This window comes from Salmo trutta, chromosome 14, assembly GCF_901001165.1.
Source record: "Salmo trutta chromosome 14, fSalTru1.1, whole genome shotgun sequence".
NCBI classification, from domain to species: domain Eukaryota; kingdom Metazoa; phylum Chordata; class Actinopteri; order Salmoniformes; family Salmonidae; genus Salmo; species Salmo trutta.
Window position 1 is genome coordinate 23,757,295 of NC_042970.1, and position 18,342 is coordinate 23,775,636.

Below are 18,342 nucleotides of genomic sequence, written 5' to 3' on the forward strand. Positions count from 1 at the left end.
CCAAAACCGCTATAAAAAAAGCCAGACTACGGTTTGCAACTGCACATGGGGACAAAGATCGTACTTTTTGGACATATGTCCTCTGGTCTGATGAAACAAAAATAGAACTGTTTGCCCATAATGACCATCGTTATGTTTGAAGGAAAAAGGGGGAGGCTTGCAAGCCGAAGAACACCATCCCAACCGTGAAGGATGGGGGTGGCAGCATCATGTTGTGGGGGTGATGTGCTGCAGGAGGGACTGGTGCACTTCACACCAGGAGTGCTCTGTGTCGAGGGTTTACTGAGGAGTGCTCTGTGTCGGGGGCTAACTGAGGAGTGCTCTGTGTCGGGGGCTAACTGAGGAGTGCTCTGTGTCGGGGGCTAACTGAGGAGTGCTCTGTGTCGGGGGCTAACTGAGGGTGCTCTGTGTCGGGGGCTAACTGAGGAGTGCTCTGTGTCGGGGGCTAACTGAGGAGTGCTCTGTGTCGGGGGGCTAACTGAGGAGTGCTCTGTGTCGGGGGCTAACTGAGGAGTGCTCTGTGTCGGGGGCTAACTGAGGAGTGCTCTGTGTCGGGGGCTAACTGAGGAGTGCTCTGTGTCGGGGGCTAACTGAGGAGTGCTCTGTGTCGGGGGCTAACTGAGGAGTGCTCTGTGTCGGGGGCTAACTGAGGAGTGCTCTGTGTCGGGGGCTAACTGAGGAGTGCTCTGTGTCGGGGGCTAACTGAGGAGTGCTCTGTGTCGGGGGCTAACTGAGGAGTGCTCTGTGTCGGGGGCTAACTGAGGAGTGCTCTGTGTCGGGGGCTAACTGAGGAGTGCTCTGTGTCGGGGGCTAACTGAGGAGTGCTCTGTGTCGGGGGCTAACTGAGGAGTGCTCTGTGTCGGGGGCTAACTGAGGAGTGCTCTGTGTCGGGGGCTAACTGAGGAGTGCTCAGTATAGGGGGTTAACTGAGGAGTGCTCAGTATAGGGGGTTAACTGAGGAGTGCTCAGTATAGGGGGTTAACTGAGGAGTGCTCAGTATAGGGGGTTAACTGAGGAGTGCTCAGTATAGGGGGTTAACTGAGGAGTGCTCAGTATAGGGGGTTAACTGAGGAGTGCTCAGTATAGGGGGTTAACTGAGGAGTGCTCAGTATAGGGGGTTAACTAAGGAGTGCTCAGTATAGGGGGTTAACTAAGGAGTGCTCAGTATAGGGGGTTAACTAAGGAGTGCTCAGTATAGGGGGTTAACTAAGGAGTGCTCAGTATAGGGGGTTAACTAAGGAGTGCTCAGTATAGGGGGTTTACTAAGGAGTGCTCAGTATAGGGGGTTAACTAAGGAGTGCTCAGTATAGGGGGTCAACTAAGGAGTGCTCAGTATAGGGGGTTAACTAAGGAGTGCTCAGTATAGGGGGTTAACTAAGGAGTGCTCAGTATAGGGGGTTAACTAAGGAGTGCTCAGTGGGTTTTAAATCACCCAGTCCTCCCTTCCCCTCTGGTTCTGTACAGACGTAGCCCAGCACAAGTGTTAATCCACTTGCTAAAGAATTCTACCAGACAGATTTGAATGCCACGACCCAACACCGCAGAGTGTGTGTTCCAACAAGCCAAACAAGGGCTAGCGCTCCAGCACACCGTGCTCCAACCAGCCAATTACAGACCAGCTGGCCCGGCTTCCCATCAGATCAACAAGTGTTGGTGGAGTTGGAGGGCAATAATATTCCCAACCAATGAAGACTTGTTCTGAGCTCTGGCCAAGGGGAGAGAGAGGAAGCGGAGCTGGAAGCAGCAGGCTGGCAAACATTCAAGAGAGCAATTCCATCGACATGAGAGACGTGATTCCCTTTGATGTTGTGTGGCTCTTTGCCTGGTCGGTGTAATTTAGCTATTGTGCTGTTGTTCTTTAAGAGTGGTACAACACCAGAACACTAGTAACAATAGTGTGCTCACTCTAAATGGAGGAGTTTTCTATGCATGTATCCACTGCCATCGCTGATGATGTCAGAGGGAGTCAATGAATTATCCTGTGGTATGACACACGATGCCCTCTGGGTCAACCAATTAGGTGCTGACAGCTAGGGAAGAGATCTACGGCCGACTGATGGCATGGGTGGAGCTACAGGGCTGGGGCTGCATGGAGGTGAGGATGAATGGTTGGGGGTGCATGGAGCCGGGGCTGGATAAGGGCAAGGTGGGGGGGAGGGGGGGGATTGAAGGCCTGGAGACAAAGAGAGCAGGCAAGGTAGTAGGTTAGAGGGCTGAGGGAGAATCTGAGGGTCGGAGGTTACAAAGTGAGTGAGTGGTTATGAAGGTGAAGGTAGTTCAACCTCAAAAAGCACAAGAGGATTGACACTATCCATCTCAGATTATGCTGAAATCATGTATGTAGTTTCAAAGGATGAAGAATCAATACTCCAAACTGCAGCTACATACAGTGGGGGAAAAAAGTATTTGATCCCCTGCTGATTTTGTATGTTTGCCCACTGATAAAGAAAGGATCAGTCTATAATTTTAACGGCAGGTTTATTTGAACAGTGAGAGACAGAATAACAACAAAAATATCCAGAGAAACGCATGTGAAAAATTGTATAAATTGATTTGCATTTTAATGAGGGAAATAAGTATTTGACCCCCTCTCAATGAGAAAGATTTCTGGCTCCCAGGTGTCTTTTATACAGGTAATGAGCTGAGATTAGGAGCACACTCTTAAAGGGAGTGCTCCTAACCGCAGCTTGTTACCTGTAAAAAAGACACCTGTCCACAGAAGCAATCAATCAATCAGATTCCAAACTCTCCACCATGGCCAAGACCAAAGAGCTATCCAAGGATGTCAGGGACAAGATTGTAGACCTACACAAGGCTGGAATGGGCTACAAGACCATCGTCAAGCAGCTTGGTGAGAAGGTGACAACATTTGGTGCAATTATTCACAAATGGAAGAAACACAAAAGAACTGTCAATATCCCTCGGCCTGGGGCTCCATGCAAGATCTCACCTCGTGGGGGTGCAATGATCATGAAAACGATGAGGAATCAGCCCAGAACTACACGGGAGGATCTTGTCAATGATCTCAAGGCAGCTGGGACCATTGTCACCAAGAAAACAACTGGTAACACACTACGCTGTGAAGGACTGAAATCCTGCAGCGCCCGCAAGGTCCCCCTGCTCAAGAATACATATACATGCCCGTCTGAAGTTTGCCAATGAACGATTCAGAGGACAACTGGTGAAAGTGTTGTGGTCAGATGAGACCAAAATGGAGCTCTTTGGCATCAACTCAACTCGCCGTGTTTGGAGGATGAGGAATGCTGCCTATGACCCCAAGAACACCATCTCCACCGTCAAACATGGAGGTGGAAACATTATGCTTTGGGGGTGTTTTTCTGCTAAGGGGACAGGACAACTTCACTGCATCATTTGACGGGGCCATGTACTGTCAAATCTTGGGTGAGAACCTCCTTCCCTCAGCCAGGGCATTGAAAATGGGTCGTGGATGGGTATTCTAGCATGACAATGACCCAAAACACACGGCCAAGGCAACAAAGGAGTAGCTCAAGAAGAAGCACATTAAGGTCCTGGAGTGGCCTAGCCAGTCTCCAGACCTTAATCCCATAGAAAATCTGTGGAGGGAGCTGAAGGTTCGAGTTGCCAAACATCAGCCTCAAAACCTTAATGACTTGGAGAAGATCTGCAAAGAGGAGTGGGACAAAATCCCTCCTGAGATGTGTGCAAACCTGGTGGCCAACTACAAGAAACGTCTGACCTCTGTGATAGCCAACAAGGGTTTTGCCACCAAGTACTAAGTCATGTTTTGCAGAGGGGTCAAATACTTATTTCCCTCATTAAAATGCAAATCATTTTATAAAATTTTTGACATGCGTTTTTCTGGATATTTTTGTTGTTATTCTGTCTCTCACTGTTCATATAAACCTACCATTAAAATGATAGACTGATCATTTCTTTGTAAGTGGGCAAACATACAAAATCAGCAGGGGATCAAATACTTTCCCCCCCCACTGTACTACTATACAGTACGCTGTACTGTATATTGGTTGTTGGGTTGGGATTGGTGTGGGGTGGTCCGTGGTTGGCTTTTAACCATTTTATTGGATTCTTCACGTCTTTTTGTGGTCCAAATCGGATGTCGGGTCCTATATTTATTGAATATTATGTGAATCCTATAAATTAAAAAAAGGGCCAATGTGGGTGCAATCAATTTACTTAATTTCTCAGAGATCAAATTCAATTTTAAAAAAATAATGTTGAAGGAATGCTCATCTTATCTGTTTCTAACCACAGAAACTATTTCAGAACAATCTGGAATGACTCTGAAGGGTTGGGGGAGAGGAGAGGTGAGGAGCCAGGGAGCGACATCAAAGTATTACAGTAGATTAAGCTCAGTCCAATAGAACACGTCATTTTACCTCTGTCAGCTCTACACATAAACAGAAAGCCTTCGGGCTTGGTGCACCCCCCAAAAATACATCAGTGTGCACTGTGGGAGCCAAGCCCAGAGCCACAGACTCATGGAGTCTCTCTCTCTCTAACACGCACACATTTTATCAGCTGGGATTCAGATAAACTCAGCACAGATGGGAATAGCAGAGCCTCAGAAAGAGAACTGGGGTCTGATTGGCAGTGACAGTACGAACACACCGACTGGGTCAAACACACTGCTGGAGGAGAGAAACCAACCTGATCACTCCTCAACAAGACTGTACAGAACTCCTCAGAAACAAACCGCATTTCGCAGTCACTGACTGGATAGATAAAGCAATCATTTACCTTTCAGTAATGAAGATGCTCAATTAGCCTAGCTACAACATCACAGTACATGACTGCTCCAGGGAAGCAGATGGACACACCCCTCAGCCTGTCTGTCACCTGTTCCACAGCCAGTGGGTTGGGGTGAGGTGAGAATGGCTACGTTAATTACATAGTCAATGTTTTTTCTTCTCCATTCGACATGACATCATCATCTGACCCCTGACCTCTCTGGGCTGGTCTAGATGTTTCCAGTGGGGGTTTAGTTGTTAGCGGAGCTGTTAGCTGAGCTAAACTAAACAGACATGTCAGCAGAGTTCTGCTCTCCCAGGTCAGGGCCAGGCTGCTGGAGTCCTACAGGGCCAGGCTGCTGGAGTCCTACAGGGCCAGGCTGCTGGAGTCCTACAGGGCCAGGCTGCTGGGGTCCTACAGGGCCAGGCTGCTGGGGTCCTACAGGGCCAGGCTGCTGGGGTCCTACAGGGCCAGGCTGCTGGGGTCCTACAGGGCCAGGCTGCTGGGGTCCTACAGGGCCAGGCTGCTGGAGTCCTACAGGGCCAGGCTGCTGGGGTCCTACAGGGCCAGGCTGCTGGGGTCCTACAGGGACAGGCTGCTGGAGTCCTACAGGGCCAGGCTGCTGGAGTCCTACAGGGCCAGGCTGCTGGGGTCCTACAGGGCCAGGCTGCTGGGGTCCTACAGGGCCAGGCTGCTGGGGTCCTACAGGGCCAGGCTGCTGGGGTCCTACAGGGCCAGGCTGCTGGGGTCCTACAGGGCCAGGCTGCTGGGATCCTACAGGGCCAGGGTTCTGGGGTCCTACAGGGCCAGGCTGCTGGGGGCCTACAGGGCCAGGCTGCTGGGATTCTACAGGGCCAGGCTGCTGGGGTCCTACAGGGCCAGGCTGCTGGGGTCCTACAGGGCCAGGCTGCTGGAGTCCTACAGGGCCAGGCTGCTGGGGTCCTACAGGGCCAGGGTTCTCAGCCTGCAGCAGGTGCCATCATCTGGCCAACGTCCCAGCACTATAGCCTCCAGGGAACAACTAGGCCACACATCCATGCTTCAGAAATACAGGAGCTTACTTACAGAAAATAATTTCTACAAATATTCTAGATTTGGTTATTCATTTTCAAATCCATAGAGGACATTACCATTTAAAAGTGACCAGGCTAGAACACACTGTTAATTAATATGACTTTCAATTCAACACCTGAATTGGCTGAAATTGAATTAGATGGCCATGTGATGAGAGGGATGAGAGCAAGCCGGGTGGAGAGAGAGGAAAGGGATCCAGCTAAGCAGTTTCCCCTCCTGAAATAGCGCTGTTAAACAAGTGTGAGGTTAACCTCTAATTACAGGGTGCTCCCTCCCGACATCTCTACAGTGATACAGAGACGTATCGTCCGCCTCGCTCTTCCATCCCACCATTCTCAGGTGAAACAGCACTGACATTGTGGACATGGATTATTCAGTTCTTCAGCCTCTATGTCTGTATTGCTTTATTTCTTTCTTGACCACCCCTCTCCCCCCCAATCTCTCCTACCCTCTCATGACCCCCCCCAACCCCTCCAGTCTCTCCTACCCTCTCATGACCACCCCTCTCAACCCCTCCTACTATCCCCCCGCTCTCCTTCTCTTGACGCCCCTCCAGTCTCTCCCCCCTCTTTTATTTTGACCCCCTCCAGTCTCTCCCCCTCTCTCCTTCTCTTGACTCCCCTCTCTCCTTATCTTGACCTTCTCCAGTCTCTTCACCCTCTCTCCTTTTGACCCCCTCCAGTCTCTCCCCTCAATCCTTCTCTTGACCCCCCTCCAGTCTCTCCTCCTTCTCCTGCCCCCCCTCCAGTCTCTCCCCCTCTCCTTCTTTTGACCCCCTCCAGTCCATCCCCCTCTCTCCTGCTCTTGACCCCCTCCAGACTCTCCCCCTCTCTTGAACCCCCCTCCAGTCTCCCCCTCTATCCTTTTCTTGACCTCCACTCCAGTCTCTCCCCCTCTCTCCTGCTCTTGACCCCCCTCCAGACTCTCCCCCCACTCTCCTTCTCTTGACCTTCCTCCAGTATCTCCCCCTCTCCTCTCTTCTTCTCTTGACCCCCTCCAGTCTCTCCCCGTCTCTCCTTTTCTCTCCCCCCTCTCTCCTTCTCTTGACCCCCCTCCAGTATCTACCCCTCTCTCCTTCTTTTGACCTACCTCCAGTCTCTCCCCTCAAGCCTTATCTTGACCCCCTCCAGTCTCTTCACCCTCTCTCCTTTTCTTGAACACCCCTCTAGTATCTCCCCCTCTCCACTCCCCTCTTCTCTTGACCCCCTCCAGTCTCTCCCCATCTCTCCTTCTCTTGACCCCCTCCAATCTCTCACCCCTCTCTCCTTCTCCTGAACCCCCTCCACTCTCCCCCTCTCTTTCTCTTGAACCCCCTCCAGTCTCTCCTCCCTCTCTCCTTCTCTTGACCCCCTCCAGTCTCTCCCCCCTCTCTCCTTCTCCTGAACCCCCTCCAGTCTCCCCCTCTCTTCTTTTGACCCCCCTTCACTCTCCCCCTCCCTTTCTCTTGACCCCCTCCACCCTTTCTCCTTCTTTTGACCCACCTCCACTCTCTCTCCCCCCTCTCTCCTTCTCTTGACCCCCCCTTCATTCTCTACCCCCTCTCTCCTTCTCTTGATCCCCCTCCAGTCTCTCCCCCTCTCTCCTTCTCTTGACCCCCTCAGTCTCTCCCCTTGTCTTGACCCCCTCCAGTATCTCCCTCGCTCCTTCTCTTGACCCCCTCCAGTCTCTTCTCCTCTCTCCTTCTTTTGACCCCCTCCAGTCTCCTCCCCTCTTTTGACCCCCCCTCCCCACTCTGTGATTCTGAATTCCTCGCCAGGCATGCAGTCCTTATTGGAAACACATGTGAGGCCCGGATCGTTTTCTGCTCGGATTGAGGCAAACATGCAGAAAATTGTGGGAAGAAAGCATAGCCCCCAGACCTGGAGACATATACGCTCATTACCGATCGCTAACGGCAGCCATGTTGGTCACAACCACACCACTGACCATGACACCAAAACTCTGCTCACAGTACAGTTGACGCTAAGGGAAACCAGTAAAAACAACACAACGCTGTAAACGTAACAATCTCCTAGCCCTGGATAATAGATATACAGCTGTAATAACCCTGTCAGAGTGTTATTGGTTGTGAATCCATGCTTCCTGTGTACACGTGTGTCTGCTACAGACCTGGCCTGGCTCTGGTGCACACTGACATCAGGCTCAGGTGTCCCTGCTGCTTCTCTGATAGGTCAGAGGCCTGGGAAATAATTATAAATGGGTGAAAAGCTGTAATCACTTCATTGTCTTCTGGTCACTTTGGTTTGGGTTTAATACCCATCAGAGTGGGTAGTAAGACATACTAGCATAGGGCGGGGATCCCGCGTGGCGCAGTGGTCCAAGGCAGTGGTTTAAGGCAATTGGCCCAGCGTCGTCCGGGTTAGGGGAGGGTTTGGCCGGCAGGGATGTCCTTGTCCTATCGCGCACTAGCGACTCCTGTGGTGGGCCGGGCGTAGTGCAAGCTGACATGGTCGCCAGGTGTACAGTGTTTCCTCTGACACATTGGTGTGGCTCCCGGTTTATGTGGGCATTGTGTCAAGAAGCAGTGCGGCTTGGCTGGGTTGTGTTTCAGAGGACGCACGGCTCTCGACCTTTGCCTCTCCCGAGTCCGTACGGGAGTTGCAGAGATGAGACAAGACTGTAACTACCAATTGGATACCACGAAACTGGGGAGAAAACATGGTGTAAAATAATAAATAATTATACTAGCATAGGGGCAATAATAAATACTAGCATAGGGGCAATTCCACGGTAACAGAGTGATGCTGAGACTCAGATTATTCACTTAATAATGTATGCCAAACAAATACCAATGATGGCAAAGTTAAACCACACAACTCTTTTTGTACACATTTTCTTGAAGATCATTGCAGATCATTCTGTTACCAAACTCTGCATCTGCACCATTGTTCAAGAAATTTATTTTTGCAAACAGCCAAGGATAAGACCAAGGATAAGACCCTGGGACCTGTACGTGGGGTGTCTGTCTGTCTCCATCCTGCCTGTGTACTCATCCAGAGTCTACCTCCTCATCCAAGTCCATTAGTCATCAGTACCTCTGCTTGTTGTTCTAGTGGAGGCCACCAGGCGTGTTCTCAGATATACACCAGGAGCTGTCGAGGAGCACCTGCCAAACTGCATCCCACTGGGAGTGTGTATGAGGGGAGTGTGTGCATACATGCGTGTGTGTGTGAGAGGAGAGACCCTCGTTCATAGTCCTGACAAACACATCAACCAGAGAGAGCTTACTGACAAAAAGAGGGGAGAGCCAGCATAAACATATATCATAAACTTCAATCTCCAACCACGGCAAAACAAGGCCAGTAATGTCCAATGTGAGGGTTCTGACAGAGACAGACACAGTAAGCTAGTCTCTACGTCCTGTAGACTGAACGGCGGGGCATGTGTCTGTATCATGATGTGTGTGGAGGACTTCATGTTCATGACAGAAAACCATCAAACAGTTCAGCACAGACTTGAGTCTGTTAAATGACTTTGGGATGGCCTTGCACATAGCCTACGATGGCCTTGCACATAGCCTACGATGGCCTTGCACATAGCCTACGACAACAAGCTAAACCAATGACATGTGTAATAATAGTTGAGTCACAAAGCTGAGTTCAGAATATGAGTAAGTCAGTGAGGGACACGGGCTTGCAAATTCCATCATTGTAATGTTTTATCCAATGATGCCTTTTAAATGATGTCTCTGATCTCATTCTATTGGCCTTCTTAGTGCTATAGGGACACTGTCAGGTTTGGTTGCTCTTTCAACATGGAAAGCTTCCTGTCTACTGCCTCAACAAATACCTCAGTACACATGGTTTGTGGAGTATAAACGGGGGGTGCTAATCAAGGTGGTGCCGGTGAGTTAGATCAGGCTAACTGCTCCAGCGGGGGGTGGATTATCAGACGGAGCTGGTCCCAGCAGGATAGGGGTTCTAAGGGAAACGAGGAGGCTGTAGTGTGAAGGTTGGTTCCTGCCTGCCTGGTAGGAACAGCATGCAACAGCTGTGTCTCCTTTCCCTCAGCCTGTCTGCACAGCCAATACCAGCTCCAACTATGTGCTGACACCAGATACCTCACCCCCAACACACACCTTTTTATATTCTCCCTCCCTCTCCCCCACACACACACACCACACAGACCTCTACACACAGGGACAGGTCAGGACAAACACACAAAGGTCAACAGGGCCCATTATATCCGCCAGGCCTCCCTGCTACTCATTGATCCCATTATGTAAACATAGCAATGGACAAGCAGATGTGAATCAATAGGATTCCATCTTCTAAACAACACCCAGTTACATTTACCCACACTGACATGTGTACCAGTCTCATCTCCCTTTTTTTTGGGGAGGGGGGTTGTTTGAGGAGTATTTTGGACTGTAGATATTGATGTTAGTGAGGGGAACCCTGGACTAGATACACAGTCCAACCCAGTATTAAATAACAGACTGTGCCCATGTGTCCACGTTAGAGAGAGGGAGGGAGGAAGCCTACATTCCATCACACGTGCAGAGTAAATCTTCCATTTTGTCTTTCCCTTCTCCATCTGTGCCAGCGAGTCAGATGAGGGTGTTTAAGTGAGAATGTCAGAGAAGCCGGTGTTTGGAGGATATATTGGCACGGGTGTTGTTATACCCGAGAAAAGGTTGTGCCAATATATCCTCCAAACACCGGCTTCGAGGGTATTATCGCTTTTACACAAAGGGTTACCAACATATTCAAATAATGATTTTGATGAATGTACTCCTACTATTTAATTCTTCCAGGAGATATAGTCCAGACACAAATCTAGGGTTGCTACTTGCTACACAAGCCGGCAGGTCATTCATTCTATCTGTTAGGTTGCCAGAGACACGACCTAGTCATAAAGTCTTTTTGTTCTATATCTTTGTTCTAGATCCAGGCGTTTGTTCTAAATGTTCCGTTGCCATGCTAGCTGGCAACGTTCTTATCCCTAGCTTGCTAGTTAGCCAATAACGGCTAACTTAGAGTCAAACAGTGCAGTCAGAATAACAGCAAATTGGCTGCATTTGCGTTTGCTTAAGCTGTTTTCTAGTGACATTTATTTGGATACATCCATAACAATGAGCTAATGATGCGAGATTTCGCCTGGCATAGAACATTTGCTCTCTCGCCAGGACACTGATCAGAGGAGCTAGCCAACTACACAGCTAACACAATCACTTCAAACTGAAACTGGAAAGACAGCAAACTAGGTGCATTTCGTTTCATTTTACCTGTTTTCTATTGAAATGTCTTTGTAAACACTACTGTTCAAAAGTTTGGGGTCACTTAGAAATGTCCTTGTTTTTGAAAGAAAAGCACATTTTTTGTCCATTAATATAACATCAAATTGATCAGAAATACAGTGTAGACATTGTTAATGTTGTAAATGACTATTGTAGCTGGAAATGGCTGATTTTTATGTTATATCTACATAGGCATACAGAGGCCCATTATCAGCCACCATCACTCCTGTGTTCCAATGGCACGTTGTGTTAGCTAATCCAAGTTTGTCATTTTAAAAGGCTAATTGATCATTAGAAAACTATTTAGCAATTATATTAGCACAGCTGAAAACTATTGTTCTGATTAAAGAAGCAATAAAACTGACCTTCTTTAGACTAGTTGAGTATCTGGAGCATCAGCATTTGTGGGTTCAATTACAGGCTCAAAATGGCCAGAAACAAAGAACTTTTTTTCTGAAACTCGTCAGCTGCCAGTTGAGGACTTGTGAGGCATCTGTTTCTCAAACTAGACACTCTAATGTACTTGTCCTCTTGCCCAGTTGTGCCTCCCACTCCTCTTTCTTTTCTGGTTAGGGCCAGTTTGCGTTGTTCTGTGAAAGGGAGTAGTACACAGCGTTGTACGAGATCTTCAGTTTGGCTGGATGTCCTTTGAGTGATGGACCATTCTTCATACACACAGGAAACTGTTGATAATGAAAAACCCAGCAGCGTTGCAGTTCTAGAAACAAACCGCTGCGCCTGGCACCTAATACCATACCCCGTTCAAAGGCACTTAAATCTTTGTCTTGCCCATTCACCCTCTGAATGGCACACATATACAATGCCTGTCTCAATTGTCTCAAGGCTTAACTATCTTTTAACCTGTCTCCTCCCCTTCATCTACACTTCTTGAAGTGGATTTAACAAGTGACATCAATAAGGGATCATAGCTTTCACCTGGATTCACCTGCTCAGTCTGTCATGAAAAGAGTAGATGTTCATAACGTTTTATATACTCAGTGTATAACATCATTATTGCATCAGAACACACACATTTTCCACTGTGACTGAGGCAGAGAAGGAAGGTAAACGATAGAGCAATTAAAACAACTGGGGTTCGACCTGGGCCACAGGGGCCAAAGGCCCTCATGTCGACAGTGTTTGAGGGAGAAAAGGAGAGAGAGGGCTTGAGTGAGAGGGAAAGGAGAACAGAGGAGTTCATTTATATAGTCAAAGTTGCCCTTTTACCTGTGCAGTTAAAGTGTATTTACTTTGGTGACAATTTATAGTTACATATGACTGCTTTAAGAGAAAGATATGCCCCAAGGGAGAGCAGCTCATTGTGGAGTCTCAGCCTGGAGAGCAGTATAGAGAGGAGTAATGCGTTTGGTAAGACTGGTCTCTCTCCCTGAGCTGGATGCCAGCTCCTGTCTGCTGAGGCAGAGAGAGTGAGCGAGCGAGAGAGAGAGAGACAGACAGACCGACAGAGAGAGAGAGAGACTGCAGGTTGTCTTTCAGTTCAGTGCTCCAGACGGCTGTTCCAGCCCTGTGTTATTGGGAGGAGGACCGGGGACACATAAATCATCACGCTTTTATTCCTGTCAGACAGATGCACGTAAGACAGGTCGCTCACTCTTTCTCGCTCTCTGTCACTCTCTCTCTCCTACAGCAACTCCCTGGGAGACAAGAGCCCACAGTTGGGTGAGGGAGAGAAAGAGGGGGAAGAGAAAGACACAGAGAGGCAAAGACAGAGAGGGAGAAAGAGAGAGCAATAGGAGTATTGAGCTGTGCTTGAGGGTTAGAGGATAACGCAGCTCCATCATTTCACCTTGTCAGAGCAATGACTGTCTGCTTCACTTACACAGCCCTCCTCAATGTAAACTAGCAAATGACTAAATTACTAGCAAATAACATAATTGAAGCTCATTAATGAAAAAGTAATTGAAGCAGTCTAGCTCAACTCCAAGATAAATTCTTATGTTATGCCAGAGTATAATGGCACTCAAACATGTTCACTACCGTCATGCAGAAAAAAGCCTATCAATTTCATCAGGGTGATTGGTGCTCATAAATGTCATAATGCCAGTTTGGAGAGGAGAGAAAGGCAAGGGCTCACTAGGGTAGCCTAGTGGTGGGCCAGTAACCGAAAGGTTGCTGGATCGAATCCCTGAGCTGACAAGGTAAAAATCTGTCATTCTGTCCCTGAACAAGGCGGTTAACCCACTGTTCCCCAGTAGGCCGTCATTGTAAATAAGAATTTGTTCTTAACTGACTTGCCTGGTTAAATAAATATAAATAATATGATTCTGAGTGGAATAATCTTCTTCTGCCCTCTAGTGGTGAACAGGAACAGTGTTCTGAACAGGTGGTGAGGCGAGAGAACATACCATAAACCACCCAAACCGGGAACATGCCAAAGTACATTAACAAAAGACCTAAGCAAGGCCTTAATTAAATGTTAAGCATTTACATAATACTAATGGTGGTGATTTACTGGGATTTATAATGATTGAAATGGACAACAAATGCAACTAACAGCTTAGTGCATAGGAATCCAAACTAATTATTCCCCAGAACCTGTATTTGGATTTAAGTACTTTCTTTTGGCACAGACAAAGCGAAATCACTTTGCTTGCATTTGTGCATTTCTCATTTAGGCATAGAGCCCTCAAATTCAACTTTGGACCTTGAAGCCAGTTCCACTGCATTTTTTCATTGTTCCCCTCTAATCAGGGACTGATTTAGACCTGGGACACAAGGTGTGTGCAATTAATTATCAGGTAGAAAAGAAAACCAACAGGCTCCGGACCTCATAGGGTCAGAGTTGAGGACCCCTGGCCTTGGGTATTTCCTACTGTCTGAAACTTAAATCCTACCTCAGCTTGACAAAGAGCAAGTATTTCATTTAGAAAAGGATAGATCTGAAGATATAAATCCATGAAGAGATTGATGTGCTACCTAACATTATCATGTCGGCTGTGAATTAGTCCTCCACCACTCCCTACTGCTCATACCCCTCGTCCTGGCCACAGCCACACTCCCTACTGCTCATACCCCTCGTCCTGGCCACAGCCACACTCCCTACTGCTCATACCCCTCGTCCTGGCCACAGCCACACTCCCTACTGCTCATGCCCCTCGTCCTGGCCACAACCACACTCCCTCCGGCCTCCTGCCCCTCGTCCTGGCCACAGCCACACTCCCAACTGCTCATACCCCTCGTCCTGGCCACAGCCACACTCCCTACTGCTCATACCCCTCGTCCTGGCCACAGCCACATTCCTTCCTGCCTCCTGCCCCTCGTCCTGGCCACAGCCACACTCCCTACTGCTCATACCCCTCGTACTGGCCACAGCCACACTCCCTCCGGTCTCCTGCCCCTCGTCCTGGCCACAGCCACACTCCCTACTGCTCATACCCCTCATCCTGGCCACAGCCACACTCCCTCCGGCCTCCTGCCCCTCATCCTGGCCACAGCCACACTCCCTCAGGCCTCCTGCCCCTCGTCCTGGCCACAGCCACACTCCCTCCGGCCTCCTGCCCCTCGTCCTGGCCACAGCCACACTCCCTACTGCTCATACCCCTCATCCTGGCCACAGCCATACTCCATCCGGCCTCCTGCCCCTCGTCCTGGCCACAGCCACACTCCCTACTGCTCATACCCCTCATCCTGGCCACAGCCACACTCCCTCCGGCCTCCTGCCCCTCATCCTGGCCACAGCCACACTCCCTATTGCTCATACCCCTCGTCCTGGCCACAGCCACACTCCCTCCGGCCTCCTGCCCCTCGTCCTGGCCACAGCCACACTCCCTACTGCTCATACCCCTCGTCCTGGCCACAGCCACACTCCCTCCGGCCTCCTGCCCCTCGTCCTGGCCACAGCCACACTCCCTCCGGCCTCCTGCCCCTCGTCCTGGCCACAGCCACACTCCCTCTGGCCTCCTGCCCCTCGTCCTGGCCACAGCCACACTCCCTCCGGCCTCCTGCCCCTCGTCCTGGCCACAGCCACACTCCCTACTGCTCATACCCCTCGTCCTGGCCACAGCCACACTCCCTCCGGCCTCCTGCCCCTTGTCCTGGCCACAGCCACACTCCCTCCGGCCTCCTGCCCCTCGTCCTGGCCACAGCCACACTCCCTCCGGCCTCCTGCCCCTCGTCCTGGCCACAGCCACACTCCCTCCGGCCTCCTGCCCCTCGTCATGGCCACAGCCACACACCCTACTGCTCATACCCCTCGTCCTGGCCCCAGCCACACTCCCTACTGCTCATACCCCTCGTCCTGGCCACAGCCACACTCCCTCCGGCCTCCTGCCCCTCGTCCTGGCCATAGCCACACTCCCTCCGGCCTCCTGCCCCTCGTCCTGGCCACAGCCACACACCCTACTGCTCATACCCCTCGTCCTGGCCCCAGCCACACTCCCTCCGGCCTCCTGCCCCTCGTCCTGGCCACAGCCACACTCCCTCCGGCCTCCTGCCCCTCGTCCTGGCCACAGCCACACACCCTACTGCTCATACCCCTCGTCCTGGCCACAGCCACACTCCCTCCGGCCTCCTGCAGTCACCTGAGAGATCTCTGCCATCACAAATCACTTCTGAAGGATCCTTAATGAATATACACCACGGAGAGGACCTCAATTAGGTGACCGTACTGGGGGAGCGCTGCTCAGGATAAACAAAGTTATCTTGACAGGGTCGCCGAGCAGGATGAGATAGCGGATAGCTGGATGAGAAAATGAATTACCATCCTGCCACACGTCAAAGCCAATCACGAGGAGGATCCTGCGCACTCCTCTGCCCCTCTCCCCTCCGTTTCATCTGGCCCTTAGTATGCACACAGGCCGGCTGCCAGCCTCCAAATGTATTCATTTATTCACAGCCCCTTGGAGAAATCACAGAGCCTTGTTGTCCTTTTTTTCCTCACTGTCCAGATGGAATTTGCGTGAATAACATCGGTTTAGTGAGGCAGAAAATAAGTACAGGCTAGCACAGCGGTCGGGGACAGTACCCAAAAAAGCGAGGGGAGAACAACTGTCACCCTCACATACTATTTTTCTTCCCCACTCTTGTGGTTTCTCTCTCCTTCTAATGAAAATTAGAAAGAAGAAAAAAGCCTGTGGGGTGCAGCGTTCCTGAATCCATCCCACATGACCATGCTCTGCAGGTTCAATTAACCAGCAGATAATGAATCAAAGAGCGGGAGCAGAGTAGGCGCTCCACTACAAAGGTGAGCCGTCATCAAGAGGACTGGTTCAATGCTCAATCTCTTCTTTTTTACTCCCTGTTTTGTTTTGCATTTATAACATCTCTAATTACTTTAATTAATCAAGATATTCCATTAGAGGGAACCGGTCTCGGTTAAGTAATTGTGCAAAATGAAACAGAAAAAAAGCCAATAGTTGAGTGATTCCATCCACTCCCCTCTCAGCCCAGCGGGATTTAGAAGGCTTTCAGAGGAATAATGGGAGAAAATACAACCGTCTTTCACACAGTTATCATGAATTAATCAATTCTGAATAGTCTCAGTCTACAAGTACACTACCTGACATGTTACCGTGGTACAGGCTGCGCACACACACACACACACTTGAGGGACAAAAAACTACCAAGAGTCCATGAAGCTGCCAATGATGTTTGATAGAGGCTAATGCAATGAGAAAGCTTTGATGTACTTTTGGCAGAGTCAGTGTAGAAGGTAGGTGTGTGTGTGGGATACCAGGCCTACCTCTCGGAGTACCGTACTCTTGTAGCCCCTGTACAAGCCCCTGACACCCTGCACAAAGACAAGATAGGTGTTAGGGAACACACACCACACACACACAGTCTGGATACACACACATGCATGAAACATATGGAGAGAATGGAAAAACAAATATTGTAGTATTGATGGGTTATGGTGTCGGCCTACCTCCTCTCTGAGAGTGGCCAGCAGCACCTGGTAGGTGTTGGAGGACAGCGAGGCCTGAGTCCTCTGTTTCACCACCTCAGTAGGCACCCTGATCAGACATGCCACCTAAGGGAGGAACACAGGACATTACAACACCCAGAACAGATCACACACCACACCACACACACACACACGCTGACAAGTGTGACTACAGACCCGTAGCACTCACGCCCGTAGCCATGAAGTGCTTTGAAAGGCTGGTAATGGCTCACATTAACACCATTATCCCAGAAACCCTAGACCCACTCCAATTTGCATACCGTTCAAACAGATCCACAGATGATGCAATCTCTATTGCACTCCACACTGCCCTTTCCCACCTGGACAAAAGGAACATCTACGTGAGAATGCTATTCATTGACTACAGCTCAGCGTTCAACACCATAGTGCCCTCAAAGCTCATCACAAAGCTAAGGACCCTGGGACTAAACACCTCCCTCTTCAACTGGATCCTGGACTTCCTGACGGGCCGCCCCCAGTTGGTAAGTGTAGGTAACAACACATCCGCCAAGCTGATCCTCAACACGGGGGCCCCTCAGGGGTGCGTGCTCAGTCCACTACTGTACTCCCTGTTCACCCACGACTGCATGGCCAGGCACAACGCCAACACCATCATTAAGTTTGCAGATGACACAACAGTGGTAGGCCTGATCATCGACAACGACGAGACAGCCTATAGGGAGGAAGTCAGAGACCTGGCCGGGTGGTGCCAGAATAACAACCTATCCCTCAACGTAATCAAGACAAAAGGAGATGATTGTGGACTACAGGAAAAGGAGGACCGAGCACACCCCCATTCTCATCGACGGGGCTGTAGTGGAGCAGGTTGAGAGCTTCAAGTTCCTTGGTCCACATCAACAACAAACTAGATTGGTCCAAACACACCAAGCCAGTCGTGAAGAGGGCATGACAAAACCTATTTCTCCTCAGGAAACTGAAAAGATTTGGCATGGGTCCTCAGATCCTCAAAAGGTTCTACAGCTGCACCATCGAAAGCATCCTGACTGGTTGCATCACTGCCTGGTATGGCAACTGCTCGGCCTCCGACCGCAAGGCACTACAGAGGGTAGTGCGTACGGCCCAGTATATCACTGGGGCTAAGCTGCCTGCCATCCAGGACCTCCATACCAGGCGGTGTCAGAGGAAAGCCCTAAAAATTGTCAAAGACCCCAGCCACACCAGTCATAGACTGTTCTCTCTACTACCGCATGGCAAGCGGTACCGGAGCGCCAAACCTAGGACCAAAAGGCTTCTCAACAGCTTTTACCCCCAAGCTATAAGATTCCTGAACAGGTAATCAAATGGCTTCCCAGACTATTTGCATTGTGTGCCCTCCCAACCGCCAACCCCTCTTTTACACTGCCGCAACTCTCTG

At 49.9% G+C, this 18,342-nt stretch overlaps 1 protein-coding gene across 1 annotated transcript in view; it reads right to left on the minus strand.

Moving 5' to 3' along the window:
* The window catches only part of slc25a26 (solute carrier family 25 member 26), a 69,697-nt gene that overhangs the window by 37,918 nt on the left and 13,437 nt on the right, over nucleotides 1–18,342 (minus strand). Inside the window, exons 4-5 of the mRNA XM_029774958.1 lie at nucleotides 16,929–17,033; nucleotides 16,746–16,793 (exon numbers count right to left, since the gene is read on the minus strand). Of these exons, the coding sequence (XP_029630818.1) occupies nucleotides 16,746–16,793; nucleotides 16,929–17,033 (153 nt within the window). The remainder of the gene's footprint in view (nucleotides 1–16,745; nucleotides 16,794–16,928; nucleotides 17,034–18,342) is intronic.